Here is a 17,439-nt window from a genome sequence, read left to right on the forward strand (position 1 = left end):
TAGGTTGTTTATTTGATATTTTTCTTGTTTCTTGAGGTAGGATTGTATTGCTATAAACTTCCCTCTTAGAACTGCTTTTCCTGCATCCCATAGGTTCTGGGTCATTGTGTTTTCATTGTCATTTGTTTCTTGGTAATTTTTGATTTCCTCTTTGATTTCTTCAGTGATCTCTTGGTTATTTAGTAGCATATTGTTTAGCCTCCATGTGTTTGTATTTTTTACAGATTTTTTCCTGTAATTGATTTCTAGTCTCATAGCATTGTGGGTAGAAATGATACTTGATTCAATTTCAGTTTTCTTAAATTTACCAAGACTTGATTTGTGACCCAAGATATGGTCTATCCTGGATAATGTTCCATGAGCACTTGAGAAGTGTATTCTGTTGTTTTTGGATGGAATGTCTTATAAATATCAATTTAGTCCATCTTGTTTAATGTGTCATTTAAAGCTTGTGTTTCCTTATTTATTTTCATTTTGGATGATCTGTCCATTGGTGAAAGTGGGGTGTTAAATTCCCCTAGTATTACTGTGTAACTGTCAATTTCCCCTTTTATGGCTGCTAGCATTTGCCTTATGTATTGAGGTGCTCCTATGTTGTGTGCATAAATATTTTCAATTGTTATATCTTCTTCTTGGATTGACCGCTTGATCATTATGGAGTGTCCTTCCCTGTCTCTTGTAATAGTCTTTATTTTAAAGTCTATTTTGTCTGATATGAGAATTGCTACTCCAGCTTTCTTTTGATTTCCATTTGCAAGGAGTATCTTTTTCCATCCTCTCACTTTCAGTCTGTATGTGTCTCTAGGTCTGAGGTGGGTCTCTTGTAGACAGCATATATACGGGTATTGTTTTTGTATCCATATAGCCAGTCTATGTCTTTTGGTTGGAGCATTTAATCCATTTACATTTAAGGTAATTAGCAATATGTATGCTCCTATTACCATTTTCTTAATTGTTTTGGGTTTGTTATTGTAGGTCTTTTTCCTTCTCTTGTGTTTCCTGCCTAGAGAAGTTCCTTTAGCATTTGTTGTAAAGCTGGTTTGGTGGTGCTGATTTCTCTTAGCTTTTGTTTGTCTGTAAAGGTTTTAATTCTTCTGTCGAATCTGAATGAGATCCTTGCTGGGTAGAGTAATTTTGGTTGTAGGTTTTTCCTTTTCATCACTTAAAATATGTCCTGCCACTTTCTTCTGGCTTGCAGAGTTTCTGCTGAGAAATCAGCTGTTAACCTTATGGGGATTCCCTTGTATGTTATTTGTTGCTTTTCCCTTGCTGTTTTTAATATTCTTTCTTTGTATTTAATTTTTGATAGTTTGATTAATATGTGTCTTGGCATGTTTCTCCTTGGATTTATCCTGTATAGGACTCTCTGTGCTTCCTGGACTTGACTGACTATTTCCTTTCCCATATTAGGGAAGTTTTCAACTATAATCTCTTCAAATATTTTCTCAGACCCCTTCTTTTTCTCTTCTTCTTCTGGCACCCCTATAATTTGAATGTTGGTGTGTTTAATGTTGTCCCAGAGGTCTATGAGACTGTCCTCAACTCTTTTCACTGTTTTTTCTTTATCATTACTCTGAATTCTTTTTCAGGTAGACTGCCTATTTCCTCTTCATTTGTTTGGCCTGGTGGTTTTTTACCTTGCTCCTTCATCTACTGTGTATTTCTCTGTATTCTCATTTTGCTTAACTTACCGTGTTTGGGGTCTCCTCTTCGCAGGCTGCAGGTTCATAGTTCCCGTTGTTTTTGGTGTCTCCCCCCAGTGGGTAAGGTTTGTTCTGTGGGTTGTGTAGGCCTTCTGGTGGAGGGGACTGGTGCCTATGTTCTGGTGGATGAAGCTGGATCTTGTCTTTATGGTGGGCAGGACCATGCCCGGTGGTGTGTTTGGGGTGTCTGTGAACTTATTATGATTTTAGGCAGCCTCTCTGCTAATGGGTGGGGTTGTGTTCCTGTCTTGCTAGTTGTTTGGCATGAGGTGTCCAGCACTGGAGCTTGCTGTTCGTTGAGTGGAGCTGGGTCTTAGCATTGAGATGGAGACCTCTGGGAGCACTTTTGCCAACTGAGAGCTCTATTACGTGGGGCTGGGAGGTCTCTGGTGGTCCAATGTCCTGAACTTGGCTCTCCCACCTCAGAGGCTCAGGCCTGACACCCAGCTGGAGCACCAAGACGCTGACAGCCACCCAGCTTTTGGGAAGTCTGAGGTCTTCTGCCAGTGTTGAGTAGGTGTTCTGTAGGAGTTGTTCCACATGTAGATGTATTTTTGAGGTATTTGTGGGAGGAAGGTGATCTCCACGTATTACTCCTCCACCATCTTGAAGGTCCTGTTGGCATGCTTTTGAGGTTCATTAGTTGTAAAATGTATCAGTAGTTGCTTCTTTTTATTATAGAATAGTATTCCATTGTATGGTTGTACCACATGGTGCTTATCTATTCACCCATTGATCAACATTTGGATTGTTCCCAGTTTTTGGCTATTATGAATAATGCTGCTATTTAACATTTATATACACAACTTTGTGTGGAATTGGTGGGTCATATGATACAGATGTGTTTAACTCTAAGAAACTGCTAAACTGTTTTTCCAAAGTGATTGTAACATTTTAAATCCACAAGAAGCAATGTATGACAGTTCCAATTTCTCCACATCATCACCAACACTTGGTGTTATTAGTCTTTCCAATATAGCTCTTCTAGTGGTTGTGCAATAGTATGTCATTGTAGTTTTAATTTGCATTTCCCTGATGGCTACTGATATTGAGCATCTTTTCACGTGCTTTTTAGCCACTGACATACCTTTTGGTGAAGATATTTTAATTGGGTTGTTTGTCTTTTTATTATGTCATATGTAAGAGTTATTTTACGTAGCCTAGATATAAGACCTTTATCATATATATAATTTGCAAGTACTTTCAGTCCTTTTTATTTGTCTTCATTTTTTATGGTGTCACTTAAAAAGCAAAGTTTTAAATTTTGTAGTATATTTAAAAATTTGGTGTTTTATTTAAGAAATCTTTACTTAACCCAAGGTCACAAATATTTTCTCCTATGTTTTCTTCTAGAAGATGTATGATTTTAGGTTTTACATTTAGGTCTGTGATCCATTCTGAGTTAATTTTTTGTATGGTGTGAGGCAAGAATCACATTAATTTTTTACATATGAATATCCAACTGTTTCAGCACCATCTGTTGAAAAGACTATCTTTTCCCCCATTGGACTGCTTTGGTAACTTTCTTAAAAGTCAACAGACCATAAATATAAGGACTAAATTCTGGACTTTCTTTTTTTTTTTAATCTTAAAAACATGGAATGCACACTTTCCCAGACTTCAAGATTCAGTGTCATATTGGTAGCTCCCCAGCACTGGGCAGCAGGAAGCTTATCCTGCCTACTGATGAAGCAACAAAAGTTTCAGGCTTCCTAACTGACATTTACAGGGTGCCTTCACGTAGTGAGCATTGTGTGAGGATCTAGAAAGCATGATGAACAAGACAAACACAAAACCAGGAGACAGAAAGAAATCGACTATGAGAAAATGGCACTATTTTGTAGCAACTCAATCATTAATATCTGGTCATATCTGAGAAGTAGCTATGGAAGAATAACTTTCTAATCCTTCTTGCTGAAACTGGATTGGGAGCTGTGCTGTGGAGGAAGGTGTGCTATCACTGGCCTCCCCAGAGCCTACCCATCCCCCACATGGAGCCCTACTTCCCACAGAGTCTACCTTGACGTCTGCAACCACAGTCACTGAAGCCTAGTCATGGACTAGTACAGGATGTGCCACGTCTTTATCTATGATCAGCTTACGGGTCCTATTTCTCTAAATAGATTGTAAGCCCTTTACAGGAACAAATTAGGCATTATGTATTCCTTGCTAACATAAACACAGCATATCCTCAAGTGTTATTTCCTAAATGAAAGAGTGGAACTGGGATAATCTTGCTTTGAGAAGAGAAAATTGAAAGGGAACATAAGGATGTTAAGAGTATTTCTCAGGCTTCCCTGGTGGCACAGTGGTTAAGAATCTGCCTGCCAATGCAAGGGACACAGGCTCGAGCCTTGGCTGGGGAAGATCCCACATGCCACAGAGCAACTAAGCTCATGCTCCACAACTACTGAGCCTGAGCTCTAGAGCCCGCAAGCCACAACTACTGAGCCCATGTGCCATAGCTACTGAAGCCTGCACGCCTAGAGCCTGTGCTCTGCAACAAGAGAAGCCACGACAATGAGAAGCCCGCGCACTGCAACGAAGAGTAGCCCCCGCTCGCCGCAACTAGAGAAAGCCCACGCACAGCAACAAAGACCCAACACAGCCAAAAATAAATAAATAAATAAATAATTTTATTTTTTTTTAAAAAAAAGAGTATTTCTCAAGTGCAGGGAGGATTCTTTACATGAAGTGTATGTGCATACAGTCTGCAAGTTAGGAAAGTTTCTTAAACATTATGCTTTATTTCTCCATTTGTAAACTGCAGCTACTGGTAGGGTTATTAAAAATTACATGGGTTAATACATATTAAGTGCTTAGAAGATGATCTGGGACATAATGATTGCTTGAATAAGTAACAGCTATTATTATTAAGCATGCACTTTCATGTACATGATGGTGAGCTTTCTACTGAGAAACTTGGCTTAAAACAGCAGCATCAGGGAAAAAGTTATGAGACACTGGAATAGATAGTCAAAGAAACTGACAACACTGCTCTCAATCTACTTTAAAAAAAAAAACAAGTAAGGCCTTCCGTGGTAGTGCAGTGGTTAAGAATCCACCTGCCAATGCAGGGGACACGGGTTCGAGCCCTGGCTCGGGAAGATCCCATATGCCACAGAGCAACTAAGCCCATGCACCACAACTACTGAGCCTGCCCTCTAGAGCCCGTGAGCCACAGCTACTGAGCCCTCGTGCCACAACTACTGAAGCCCACGCACCTAGAGCCCGCACTCCTCAACAAGAGAAGCTACCCCAATGAGAAGTCCACGCACCGCAATGAAGAGTAGTCCCTGCTCACCACAACTAGAGAAAGCCTGCGCACAGCAACAAAGACCCAACATAGCCAAAAATAAATAAATTATATATACATATATTACTTAAAAAAAAAGAAAACAAGAAAGATCCCTCTCTGTCTGAGGGAAGGATGGAATAAATGCTTCTTTAAGTGAAAAAAGTAATATGTATTCATTGTAAAATGAACAAACAAATCAAACACTACAAAGATGTAGAAACTCCCAGTACTCTTAACCAATTTGGCATTTACCATTTAAGACTTTTTCCCATTTATATATTATGCATTTTCCCACCTGTGTGGAGGTGTTTTTTTTTTTTTTTTTTTTAACAAAAATGGGATCATACCATACAAAAAAAAAACATGGAATGCTTCATGAATTTGTGTGTCATCCTTGCATGGGGCCATGCTAATCTTCTCTGTATAGTTCCAATTTTTGTATATGTGCTGCTGAAGTGAGCACTGGACTTTCTATTCTGTTATATCTGCTAACTTTAAACTATGGCTACCCCCAGTCATGTAGGACTTTTATGTCAAGAGACCAGCAGGCAAGGAAAGGAGTCACTATCCTAGTGGCATATAACTGATCCTGCTCATGAGAAGGAGATAGGGCTGCTTTTACACCATGAGGGCTATTATGGGCTGAATTTTTGTCTCCCACCAAAATTCATATGCTGAATCCCTTAGAGTCTATTACCTAGGAAACCCAAACAATGACCACTGTTTTTAACAATAGGACCATATCACAGAGCTTCAGAAGCAGGTTGTCTGATTTTCAAGAGAGCCACCATTTCAGCCCAGAAGTTATTCCATTTCAAGAAGAACACAGCTGTGGAGGTAGAAAGAAGACAGCATTTCACACACACACACACACACACACACACACACACCACACACACACATACACACACAAACACAAGAATGTGGCATTGCATGGAGAAAAGGCATTGTGCATTTTCCACTTTGAGGGGGCTAGGTGTGACTATCAGGTTTCAGAATAATGCAGGAAGCCAAGCATTTGTACAAACTAATAGTACAACAAAAGGCAGCTGTGGGATTGTGGTTGGTTTAGAAGTAGTGCTCACAACTGTGGAGCAAACAAAACTACCCAAGTTGACCCAAGAAGAGCATGGTGTGGTGAATTCCAAGACGTGATGGACACTGAAAAGTTGGGATCCTAATGTGTCTAAAATTTGCTCTGTATAGTTCTAGAATGTCAATTAATTATTGAAGACTACTTCCCAAACTTTAACATGCATATAAATCGCCTGAGAATTTTGTCAAAATGCAGACTACAGTTCAGTAAATCTGGAATGGGACTGGAGATTCTGCAGTTCTAACAAGATCTCAAGTGACGTTGCTGGCGTTAGATCACACTTTGAGTAGCAAGTACCTAGAATATTCTGGTAGAATTAGTCTGGCACTGGGGTTGATTCATTCATTTGCCTAATTGATATCTGTATCCTTGTTTGAGCAAGAATTTTGAGACAGCTAAAAGATTCAGATGTACATAGTAATCCCTAGAGCAACCACTAGAAAAATAAGGCAAAGAGCTACAGCTAAAAAGCCAATACATAAATTAAAATGGAATTAGCTCTGAGAATTATTCAATTAACCCAAGAGACTGGAGGAAAATAGGAACAGATGAACAAAAAATAGATGTGATAAATAGAAAACAACAACAAAATAGTAAACTAAACCCAACTATTCAGTGATTACATTAACTAGAAACGGATCAAACTTACTAATTAAAATACAGAGACTGTCAGACTGGGTAAAAAAGCAAGTCTCAACTGTATTCTGTCTAAAAGAAGCATTTTAAAAATAAAGACACATACAGGTTGAAGGTAAAAGGATGGAAAAATATATCAAGCAAATAGCTGGAGAGTTATATTAGTATCAGATAAAGTAGATTTGAAGACAAAGCATATTACCAGGATAAAGAGGGACATTTCATAAGGATAAGGTGTCAAATAATCAGGAAGACATAAATCATGAATGTATATTCACCTAGTAACCAAGCCTCAAAATAATATGAATGAAAAACAGACATATTTAAAGGGAGAGATAGAGCCACGGTCAGAATTGGAGATTTTCATACCCTTTTCTCAGTAATTGATAGAACTAGACAAAAAAAAGTCAAAAATTAATTTGCTATGGACCATAGACCTAAACATAAAAGCTGAAAGAAACTATAAAGCTTTTATTATAAAACACAGAAAAACATCTTTGTGATTGGGGGGTAGGCAAAATTTTCTTAGAGAGGATATGGAAAGTAATAACCAAAAAAATGTTTTAATGATAGAGTTCATCAAAATTTAAAACATCTGCTCAGCAGAAGATACTATTAAGAAAATGAACATGCAAGTCACAAACTGGTAGAATATTCACAGTACACATATCTGACAAAGGACTTGTATCTAAAATATATAAGAACTTCCTACAACTCAATATTTTTTAAAAAAACAACAGAAAACTATAATAATGGACAAAATGTTTCAACAGATTATTCACAAAGAAAGATACAGGAATGACCAATGTTCACATGAAAAAGTGCTCAATGTTACTTGTTATCAGGAAAATGATGCAGATGAAAACCACAATGAGATACCACTACACATCACCAGAGTGGCTAAAATTTTAGACTGACAACACCAAATGCTGGCAAGAATGTGATATGAGAACTCTTGTGCTTTTTTGATAAGTGTAAAATGGTACACATGTTTTGGCAAAAGGCCTGTCCATTTCTTAGAAAACTAAGCGTAAATCTGTGCTATGACCCAGCAATCCTATTCTCAGGTATTTAGCCAAGAAAGGTTGAAATATACATCTACAAAAAGACTTGTATGAGAATGTTAATAATGGCTTTACTTATAACAGCCAAAACTAGAAATAGCCCAGATGTCCATCAAGGAGAATGGAAAAAAAACCTAGGATGTTCATATAATGGAATACTACTCAGTAATAAAAAGGGACAAACTACAAAACCATGTAACTACATGACAGATTTCGAGAACATTATTCTGAATAAAGACTTGCACATGATTCTATTTACATGATGTTTCTGAAAAGGTAATACTTAAACAAGGGTGAAAAATATTATAGGATTGCTAATAATAATGAGGATTGACTGGTAAGGGCCATGAGAAAACTCTTTGTTGTGTTGTAAATATTCTATAACTTGATAGGATTTGGTTACATGGATGTGTACATCTGTCAAAACTCATTGGATGATATACTTAAGATTTATGCATTTCACTGTGAGTAAATTTTACCCAAAAAAGTGGACTACTAACTATCTGTCTAAATATACAGACTTTTTATAGTGACTGCTATTGGCAAGCCACAAATTTGTCTGGTGAACTTCCTAGCAGCTTCATTACAGAAGGAAGGTGTATTCTATTAGGGGCTTGTTCTTGTATTTGTTACCTTTCTTTCCTATAAATAACAGTTAAAAAGTCCTCTTATAAGCAGGTCATCTGAGGGCCTGAGATTCCCTGTGTCGCTTGCACTGATGGCAGAGTCTGATTTGCCAGGATAGCTTTTGGTCATGATTTTATTATATATTTATTGAGTTACTGTTTAATTACTGTTAGTTATTTGCTGAGTTATTGTAAGTGGTTGTGCTTTAGTTCAGGCTCATATCTTCAATGTAACTGAGCATATCTGTAATGACTTATTGTCTTCCTATCTTTGCAGGGCTAATATGCAAAAGAGGAAGTAACCATGTCCTGTGTTACCCCCAAGAGCCAAGTGGGGACCCAGGGTAGAGCTGCAGGGAGACAGGCAGGCTTTGGTCCAGAATGAGGAAAAACCTTCCAATCACTAATGTCCTCTGGCAATAGGAAAGACTTTTGGGGAAGTAGAGGGCTCCCCTTTACTGGACCACTTTTTTCTAGATGTGACACCTCTCCCTTTCCCTAGCTTCTTCCTCCCAGCGTATAACCATACTCCATGTATTAGTCATCTATTATTCCCAAACCAATTACTCCAAAACTTAGTATTGTTTCACAGTTTCTATGGGCCAAGAGGACAGATTAGTTGGGTCCTCTGCTTCAGAGTCTTTCACAGGACTTCAGTCAAAATGTTGGCTAGGCCTGGGATCTCATCTGATAAGGTTTGACTGGGGAAGGGTTAAACTCCAAGTTCACTTACACTGTTGTTGCCAGGAATCAATGCCTTGAGGGTAATTGGTCTGAGGACCTCGGTTCTTCACTGAGACCTCCCTCAGTTCCTTGCCAAATGGACTTCTCCAATTTGGTAGTTTTCATCATCAAAACTAGCAAAAGAGTACATTCTTTAGGTTAAAGGCAGTTACTAAAGGGGAAAGGATTATATAAGGCCATGAAATCCAGTAGGAAAGAATTACTGGGGGTCATCTTTTTTTTTTTTTTTGTGGTATGCGGGCATTCCTCTGCTGTGGCCTCTCCCGTTGTGGAGCACAGGCTCCGGACGCGCAGGCTCAGCGGCCATGGCTCACGGGCCCAGCCGCTCCGCGGCATGTGGGATCCTCCCAGACCGGGGCGCGAACCCGGTTCCCCTGCATCGGCAGGCGGACGCGCAACCACTGCGCCACCAGGGAAGCCCCTGGGGGTCATCTTAAAGGCTGCTACAACGTTCCAGATTCCACCAACTTAGAATGTCTTCCCTGGACTTTGTTCTATACCTCCTGTTCCATGATGCTTTTCAAACAAATGACTTACTGAGGCTATGAAAGAAATACTCAAGCCCAAGACCTGTGCCAACCTCTATCCCCACAATGGTATTCCTCTTTTTCCCATCCTTTGCCTGTCTCTTCATGTGTAAATTCTTCCTCATTGTCCCTGGCCAGAAACTGCCTCCTCCTTGAAGTCTCCCCCTGGCTCTGGGTGGAAGTTCCCCCAAGTGTCCAAATCATGAACTTGAGCACTTGGTTTAGAAGCATTGTGTCCACAGCTGCTGGTTCCATAATGCTATGAACATAGAGTGTTCCTAAATAATTTTTATCTCCCCAACTGCTCTTTTCAAGAAGTTTAAGCATTTTGAAGTTTGCAGAAATTCAAGCAGCAAATGGAAATGCTTCCCCTGATATCCTTCAGTGGCCTAAGAGTGGAAAGTTACAGCAGGAACAAAGGAAGGAGAAAAAGAAGTTTTCCTGGAGTGCTTTCAGCATAATTGGATCTTGGGGACATTGTCGCAGAAGTATAAAAATCTTCCTGACTTTGTATGATTCCATTTCCAAACTTTTAATCACTTCAGGGAACACAATAGTCCCAACTGCAGTACTGATTTCAAATTGCCTTCTACATGGACTGGTTGTTCCTTTAGAGATTTTGCCTAAAACACAGAACTAAGAGTGGGAGGAACTGGCTTTCACCCCTTCTTCAAATCAGAGGTGGACAACTCAGCCTGGGCCTGTCAAAATAGTGTTGATATTTCTGGCCCATGTACTGTTCCCAGGCCATAGGGACTCTTTCTCAGTAGGTTCCTGAAAAAGATAAGTGAGAGTTCTTATAAGAGTAATCCTCAACCTTTTATTGGCCCAGGGACATTTCCAGCTTCTGACTTGATTTTTCAAAGGGGTTGGCGCTTGAGAAGGGAGAAAACGAAACAATTTCAAAGATTGAGGGCCATGCAAAACCCCTTGGTCAGAAAAACCTAGAAGGCAAGAAGCCTGTGAAACTTTGTCTTATTTCATGGATTCCTCTAACTTTAAAGACACCCCCAGGATGAGATGATCCCACAGTTTCAGAGTCTCTTCTTGTATAAATCCAGGGAGCACCATTCACATTGCAGCCATGGAAATGGCTGGAGTTGTACTGTTGTTATGTTACAGAGGTGCTATTTATATTGACTACAATGAAAACAGAGTCTCTGGGAGCTGTGTATCCCTGTGGTCTGGCCTCTGGGGGGCCTCATGGGCTGAGCAGCCCAGACTTTTGAGCCCTCCTTGACCACTTCAACAAGAGCAGCTCTGCTTATCCTTGGCGGTGTCGGGGGAGTCTGAATTTAAGAAAACAAGAGTTCTCTTTCTTAAAGAGTTTGAATATCATTGATCTCTTCTAACTCTAACATAGAATAGGGTAACCTGAGGGTCTAAGAGAGGGAAGCAGTACTGAAGTCTACTCAGCAGGTTAGAATGCGGCCCAAATCTCTGTGGTTACAGACCTGGTGTATTTGCACAAATTCAATGCAATTCTTGAAGGAAGCTGACCACCATCATATGAACAAGAAAAACTTAGAAAACTGCCTGCTGGGCTCAATATGAAAAAGAATTTTCTAATACTCTAGAGCTCTGCAAATATGGAGTAAGTTGTTTGGGAATGTAGTGGGCTCTTCATCATTAGAGGAAATCAAGCTGAAACTGAAAAGCCATGCATCACTGTGGTGCAGAAAAAGATCTACAATGGGAGCAGGAGTTGGACTAGATTATTTGGGGAAGCATAATCATGATATAAGTCTGTGTAACATACCTAGAAGCTTAACCAAAAGGCTCAATGGCTATTAATGTCCACTGATTCCTGTGTGGACATTCACCAAGAGGGAATGATAACAAAAAAATAAAATAACATAAAATAGATGTTGTTTAAGGGTACAAACTTGCGACAAGTAGTAAGTAACCCAGTGATCTAATGCACAGTTCAATGAATATATTGTACCATAATTATGTAATATAATAAATATCACAATAGCAATATTACAAAATGTAAATGTATCAAAGTAACACATTGTACACCTTAAATTTACATGTTTTATGTCAAATATATTCAAGACTGAAAAAAAAGAAAAAAGCACTGCTTTTAGTTATCTAAGAGAACTAGATTTCCAGAAGCTGTGACCCACTGTGGATTTTTGGAGACAGTCCTCTATCTTCATAAAACATCAGATTCAAACTCTTAGGAACATATCAGCATTTCCAGATCACAAAATTACCTTGGAGACCTCCCCAAGGTATCTCTCCATGTCCAGTGTCCTTTTGTCCTTAAAAGCCCAGCTAGAGTCTACATCACTTAAGAAGCATTTCATGACCCCTGTTCTACCAACACACTGCATGTCCTTTTGGATGTTCTGGCCTCTTCTGAATCCTTCTGCTTTCCCTCCCTGACAGGTTGTGTGCCCATTTAAGCCTGGGCCATGGGTCACCCCTGTTCCTCATAGGAATTCTCACACCCATATACTGGGTGATCAACAAGTGTTTTGATGGATGGATGGATGGATATTCAGACACAGACAAATAGACTGATGGAGGGATGGATGGAGGGTTGGAGGGACGGATGGATGGACAAACGGACAAGACAGGTGGCTGGACAGACAGATGAATGGAAAGCCCTGGAGCTAGCATTGCTCATGAGAAAAGAGATCTTGGGAACAACAGGAGTATGTTTTCTGTGAAAATGATCTGGAGAAACAGAGTGAGTATGCACAACTAATGATTTCCCTAGTACCTAGCACAAAGTGGGAGAACACAGAGCAAACTTAAAGTCACTTTTCTGGCCAAGTTTAATGAGATGAACTGCCATATAGGACACAGAACCACTAAAATCAATATGTTATGTATCTTGTCTCTGATTGAATGCATTAAATAATCAGAATCATCATTTTAAACATTGTAAATTTGATATTCTATGACCCCAAAGTAATTCTAATTTTATTTCTCCTTTTTCTTGGAAACAAATAGAGACTGTGGACTTTCACAACAGTTTTTCAATCACTCAGCCAGACTGGAACTCCAGACCAGATGCCCTGGACCTATATGAGACAAAGGATGTTGAGTCTGGATCACTGAGTATTTTATTCAGTTGAAAGAAGAGACAGACCATGGAAAGTGCCAACCAGACAGCCTCTGTGACAGAGCTCATTCTCCTGGGCCTCTCAGCCCACCCGAGGCTGGAGAAAACATTCTTTGTGCTCATGCTGCTCATGTACCTGGTGACCCTGCTGGGCAACGGGGTCCTCGTCCTGGCTCAGCCCACCCGAGGCTGGAGAAAACATTCTTTGTGCTCATGCTGCTCATGTACCTGGTGACCCTGCTGGGCAACGGGGTCCTCATCCTGGTGACCATCCTTGACTCCCGCCTACACAAGCCCGTGTACTTCTTCCTGAGGAACCTCTCCTTCCTGGACATCTGCGACACAACCTCCTCAGTCCCCCTCATTCTTGACAACTTCCTGACCCCCAGGAAAATCATCCCCTTCTCAGCCTGTGCTGTGCAGATGTTCCTCTCCTTTGCCATGGGGGCCATGGAGTGTGTGCCTCTGGGCATGATGGCGTTTGATCGCTATATGGCCATCTGCAACCCCCTGAGGTACCCCATGGTCATGAGCGAGGCTGTCTATGTGCCCATGGCTGCCAGCTCCTGGGCAGCTGGAAGTGCTGCCTCCACGGTTCAAACATCCCTTGCAATGAGGCTGCCCTTCTGTGGGGACAATGTCATCAACCACTTCACCTGTGAGATCCTGGCTGTCCTGAAGTTGGCCTGTGCTGACATCTCCAACAATGTGATCAGTATGGGGGTGACCAATGTGATTTTCCTGGGGGTCCCAGTTCTGTTTATCTTTGTCTCCTACATCTTCATCCTCACCACCATCCTGAGGATGCCCTCAGCTGAGGGGAAGAAAAAGGCCTTCTCCACCTGCTCTGCCCACCAAACAGCTGTGCTTATCTTCTATGGGACCATCCTCTTCACGTATGGGAAGCCCAAATCCAAGGACCCCCTGGGGGCAGACAAATAGGACCTTGCAGAGAAGCTCACCTCCCTCTTCTATGGAGTGGTGACCCCCATGCTCAACCCCATCATCTACAGCCTGAGGAACAAGGATGTGAAGGCCACCATGAGGAACCTGGTAAGTCCGAAACACTTCACCTGGTGGTGTTTGGAGGACAGATGTCCCTGGAGTTCTGTGCCTCTTGGCTGCTTTCCCCCATGAATCTCAGAAGAATATGCCTCCCAAAGAAGATACATGTAAAGAGTGATTACCAGAAAACTGAATTACACATATAATGGAAAATTTTAGCTGTTACTGGACTTAATTTTTATGTGTGTGTGTTTTTTTTTTTTTGCGCCCAGCCGCTCCGCGGCATGTGGGATCCTCCCGGACCGGGGCACGAACCCGCGTCCCCTGCATCAGCAGGCGGACTCTCAACCACTGCGCCACCAGGGAAGCCCTGGACTTAATTTTTAAAAACAATGAAACCTAAAACCTGATGGGAGTGTGACTTGAGGGGATGGAAGCGGAATGCTGCTGAGAGAACAATTAGTTATTTTCCCGCTTCTCTATTGGGCAAGTCTGAATTCACCCTTGTAAGCAGGTTGCTCCTTCACTTTGAGAAAAACAGCTTAGTTTGCCTTGGTGTTGCCGAAAGATTCAAAATCCTGCTCTCAAAGGAGGCACTGTGGAGACAGTGTGGGGCAAAACTTCATGACATAGCAGTATAAAAGATAGCCTTCCTTGTAGATGAAATGGCACGTCTTTTTATTTTTCTTGGAAGCAAGGCTGAGGCTGGAGATAAGAATGAAGTCAGTCTTCTTCCTTTCCCTGAGACTCAGAGGAGTTGGGATCCTGTAGATTCTAGGTAGGGCATTTCCTCTGAGGGCAAGTAAGGTGGATCCTGTAACACGTGTGTAGAGGGTCTTAGCCTGGAATGTGGTTTTAAGCTTTCTTTTCCTGCCCTCGGTAAGTCTTTTCTTCCTTTTTTAAAATTTATTTATTTATTTATTTATTGGCTGTGTTGGGTCTTCGTTGCTGCGCGTGGGCTTTCTCTAGCTGCGGCGAGTGGGGGCTACTCTTCGTTTTGGTGCGAGGGGTTCTCATTGCGGTGGCTTCTCTTGTTGCGGAGGACGGGCTCTAGGTGCGCGGGCTTCGGTAGTTGTGGCACACGGGCTTAGTTGCTCCACGGCATATGGGATGTTCCCGGACCAGGGCTCGAACCCGTGTCCCCTGCATTGGCAGGCAGATTCTTAACCACTGCGCCACCAGGGAAGCCCCCTCGGTAAGTCTTAAGTACACAGTCTGGTCCTGTAGTTTGGAGAGTTAAAGGATGGATCTATGGGGAGAGCAGGGCAGGGGCACCACAGTGATCTGAGGGAAGCTGGAGTCAGGACCTCAGAAGATGGAGCAAGGTGGCTGTGCTGAGGAGAACTGGGGTGATAAAACTGAAAGGCAGAGCCAGTTCACGTGTACCTGACAAGAGGTCCAGAGGTAAAATGTGTGAGGATCTCAGTCAGCAGTGATACAAAAGGGGGCAAAGATGTCGTAAGGGAGAGAAACTGCCTCTTTTTTCTCAAGGCAGTCGGATATCCCGTTTTCCCTGAGAATCAAAACTTTCTAGTGAAAACAAATGCTCTCAGCCTGCCTTGCTTGGGTGTCCTGGGTTCCTCCTGCCTGAGACATGTCCAGCCACTCTCTTGGTTCCCACAGCGCTCTCCTGCCCATTCGTGGCAGAAACTCAGGCACGGTCACTGCCCGCATGGCTTCTTCAACAGTCTCTGGGGCTGTGCAAGAGCAGGACATGTTCCTGTCCCACCCTTTCATCCCCAGTATTATCTGCCCCACCCTGGGGGTGGATTTGCCTTTCCCTATTGAGCACAGAGCCCACCTACGGCCTTCTCAGCTCACTACAGGGAGGAGGACATCAACTCGGGATTAATTCTGACCTTTATAAATCAAGAGTTGACTTAAAAGTGAAACATACTTGCAGAGCAAAGTTCCTTTTCAATATACTTTATTTCACTAGGTTTGACTTAGAGAACTGTGCCTAGTTCCTACCCACCTCTTTCTAAAGGACCAAAGGAGGTGTTCCCCAGTTGCTGAAAGAGCTGCTGGCAGACAGGCTTCAGCTGTCAGCCTCTTTGGGAATTAGATAAGAGGGCTCTTAGCTGAAGAGAGCTGACTCACCCAAGGTCATGCTCCTTTCCCCAGCGCAAGCCCATATCCAATGACTGATTGGTGAAGGGATATAAATGCCTTGCCCCCACTAGGGACAACTCTGAAGGGCCGTCCCAGTACCAGAGTCCCCCATGGGGTTGACTGACGCCTTTGTTGGGACTGCATCACAGCCCAACTTCCCCCTCTGCCCAATCCTCCGTCCTCATCCTCCCTTCCACCAGTACTGATCCCAAGAGTACTCCCTAATAAACCTCTTGCCCTCCAATCTCTGTCTCAGAGTTTGCTTCCTGGAAAAACCAAACTGTGACACCATGCAAAGTCCAATGCTCAAGTAACACGTGCTCTCTTTTCAGAATCTTGGACATTGGTGATACTTAGCAAAATCATGTAGAATAAAAAAAAAAATCATGTAGAATAGTTGTGTTAGCATCAGAAGCTCTGGAACCAGACCTTGGTTAGATTCCAGCTCCTCTCTTTATCATGGTTATAACCTTGAAGTTTGTTTTATACTGTATATAACTTCTCTGACATCTTCCTACCACCACACCCTGCCTACCTCTCTAGTTCAGTGTTTCGCTGTCTTTTTCTTGCTATGAAACACATAGAAAATAATGGGATTTGTATGCATCCTGGGTTAAGTGGATGAGTCTACTCATGGCTGAAGGCAATTCACCTGGTGACTTAGGTCACTACATGTTCTTAGTGACCCCCTGGGGACTCTGAGCTTGGCATATCTGGAGCCTGCGGCATCCTAGCTAGAAAGCCCTGTCGGCAGTGAAATGTCTCCTCCTTTAGCACCTGATGAGAAGACAGTCGTGCCCCTCTGGCCACAGATGACTGGACTCTTGACCAAAACTGGGCTAATCATATTTTTTCTCCAAGCAATTTGGAATTTGGTTATAGAGACCCCTGTTAGTTGGCATAGGGCTCTTGACCACATAAATCCAAGTCTGATGTGGACATGTCCCTTGCAAGAAAGAGAAAGCTGATCTGCAGAGAGAGATGACAAATCAAAGACACAAACAGAACCATGAAAACAGAAATAGAGGCTGCAATACATAAGCTAAGACTTGGAGAAGTCTTTTTTTCTTTCATTTTGTGGGAAAATCTAAATCTATAGAAAAATAAAGAGAATAATAAAATGGCTATCTAACAATTATCTGTTCATGGTCAATCTTGTTCATTCATAGCCCCATGGGTTATTTCTCCCTCTCCTGGATTATTCTGAAACAAATCCTAGGTGATCATAGCATTTCATTCTTCAATATTTCAGCATTTATCTCTAAAAATTAGTACCCTTGTAAAATATAAATAAATTACTACTGAAACCAAGCAGGACCCTGCGAGGCCCTCCTGGGTACAAAAAAGTTTTTCCGTGTCCCCCGTTTCCTGTTTGTATAAAAAGGCTTTAGGGACTTCCCTAGTGGCGCAGTGGTTAAGAATCCACCTGCCAGGGCTTCCCTGGTGGCACAGTGGTTGCGCGTCCGCCTGCCGATGCAGGGGAACCGGGTTCGCGCCCCGGTCTGGGAGGATCCCACATGCCGCGGAGCGGCTGGGCCCACGAGCCATGGCC

General features: G+C 42.0%; 2 protein-coding genes and 1 non-coding gene across 3 annotated transcripts in view; 1 reads left to right on the forward strand and 2 right to left on the reverse strand.

Moving 5' to 3' along the window:
- SPAAR (small regulatory polypeptide of amino acid response) overlaps window positions 1-17,439 on the reverse strand; it is a 102,464-nt gene that overhangs the window by 20,590 nt on the left and 64,435 nt on the right. The window lies entirely within an intron of this gene.
- Window positions 5,359-5,464, reverse strand: LOC112065559 (U6 spliceosomal RNA). Its single transcript, XR_002892100.1, has one exon. It is a non-coding gene; the product is annotated as a U6 spliceosomal RNA (small nuclear RNA).
- On the forward strand, window positions 12,799-13,712 carry LOC102981913 (olfactory receptor 13C7-like). Its single transcript, XM_024126418.1, has 2 exons — window positions 12,799-12,866; window positions 12,959-13,712. The coding sequence occupies exons 1-2, from the start codon at window positions 12,799-12,801 to the stop codon at window positions 13,710-13,712; spliced, it is 822 nt and encodes a 273-aa protein (XP_023982186.1).

Source organism: Physeter macrocephalus, chromosome 9 (assembly GCF_002837175.3).
Source record: "Physeter macrocephalus isolate SW-GA chromosome 9, ASM283717v5, whole genome shotgun sequence".
Lineage (NCBI taxonomy): Eukaryota > Metazoa > Chordata > Mammalia > Artiodactyla > Physeteridae > Physeter > Physeter macrocephalus.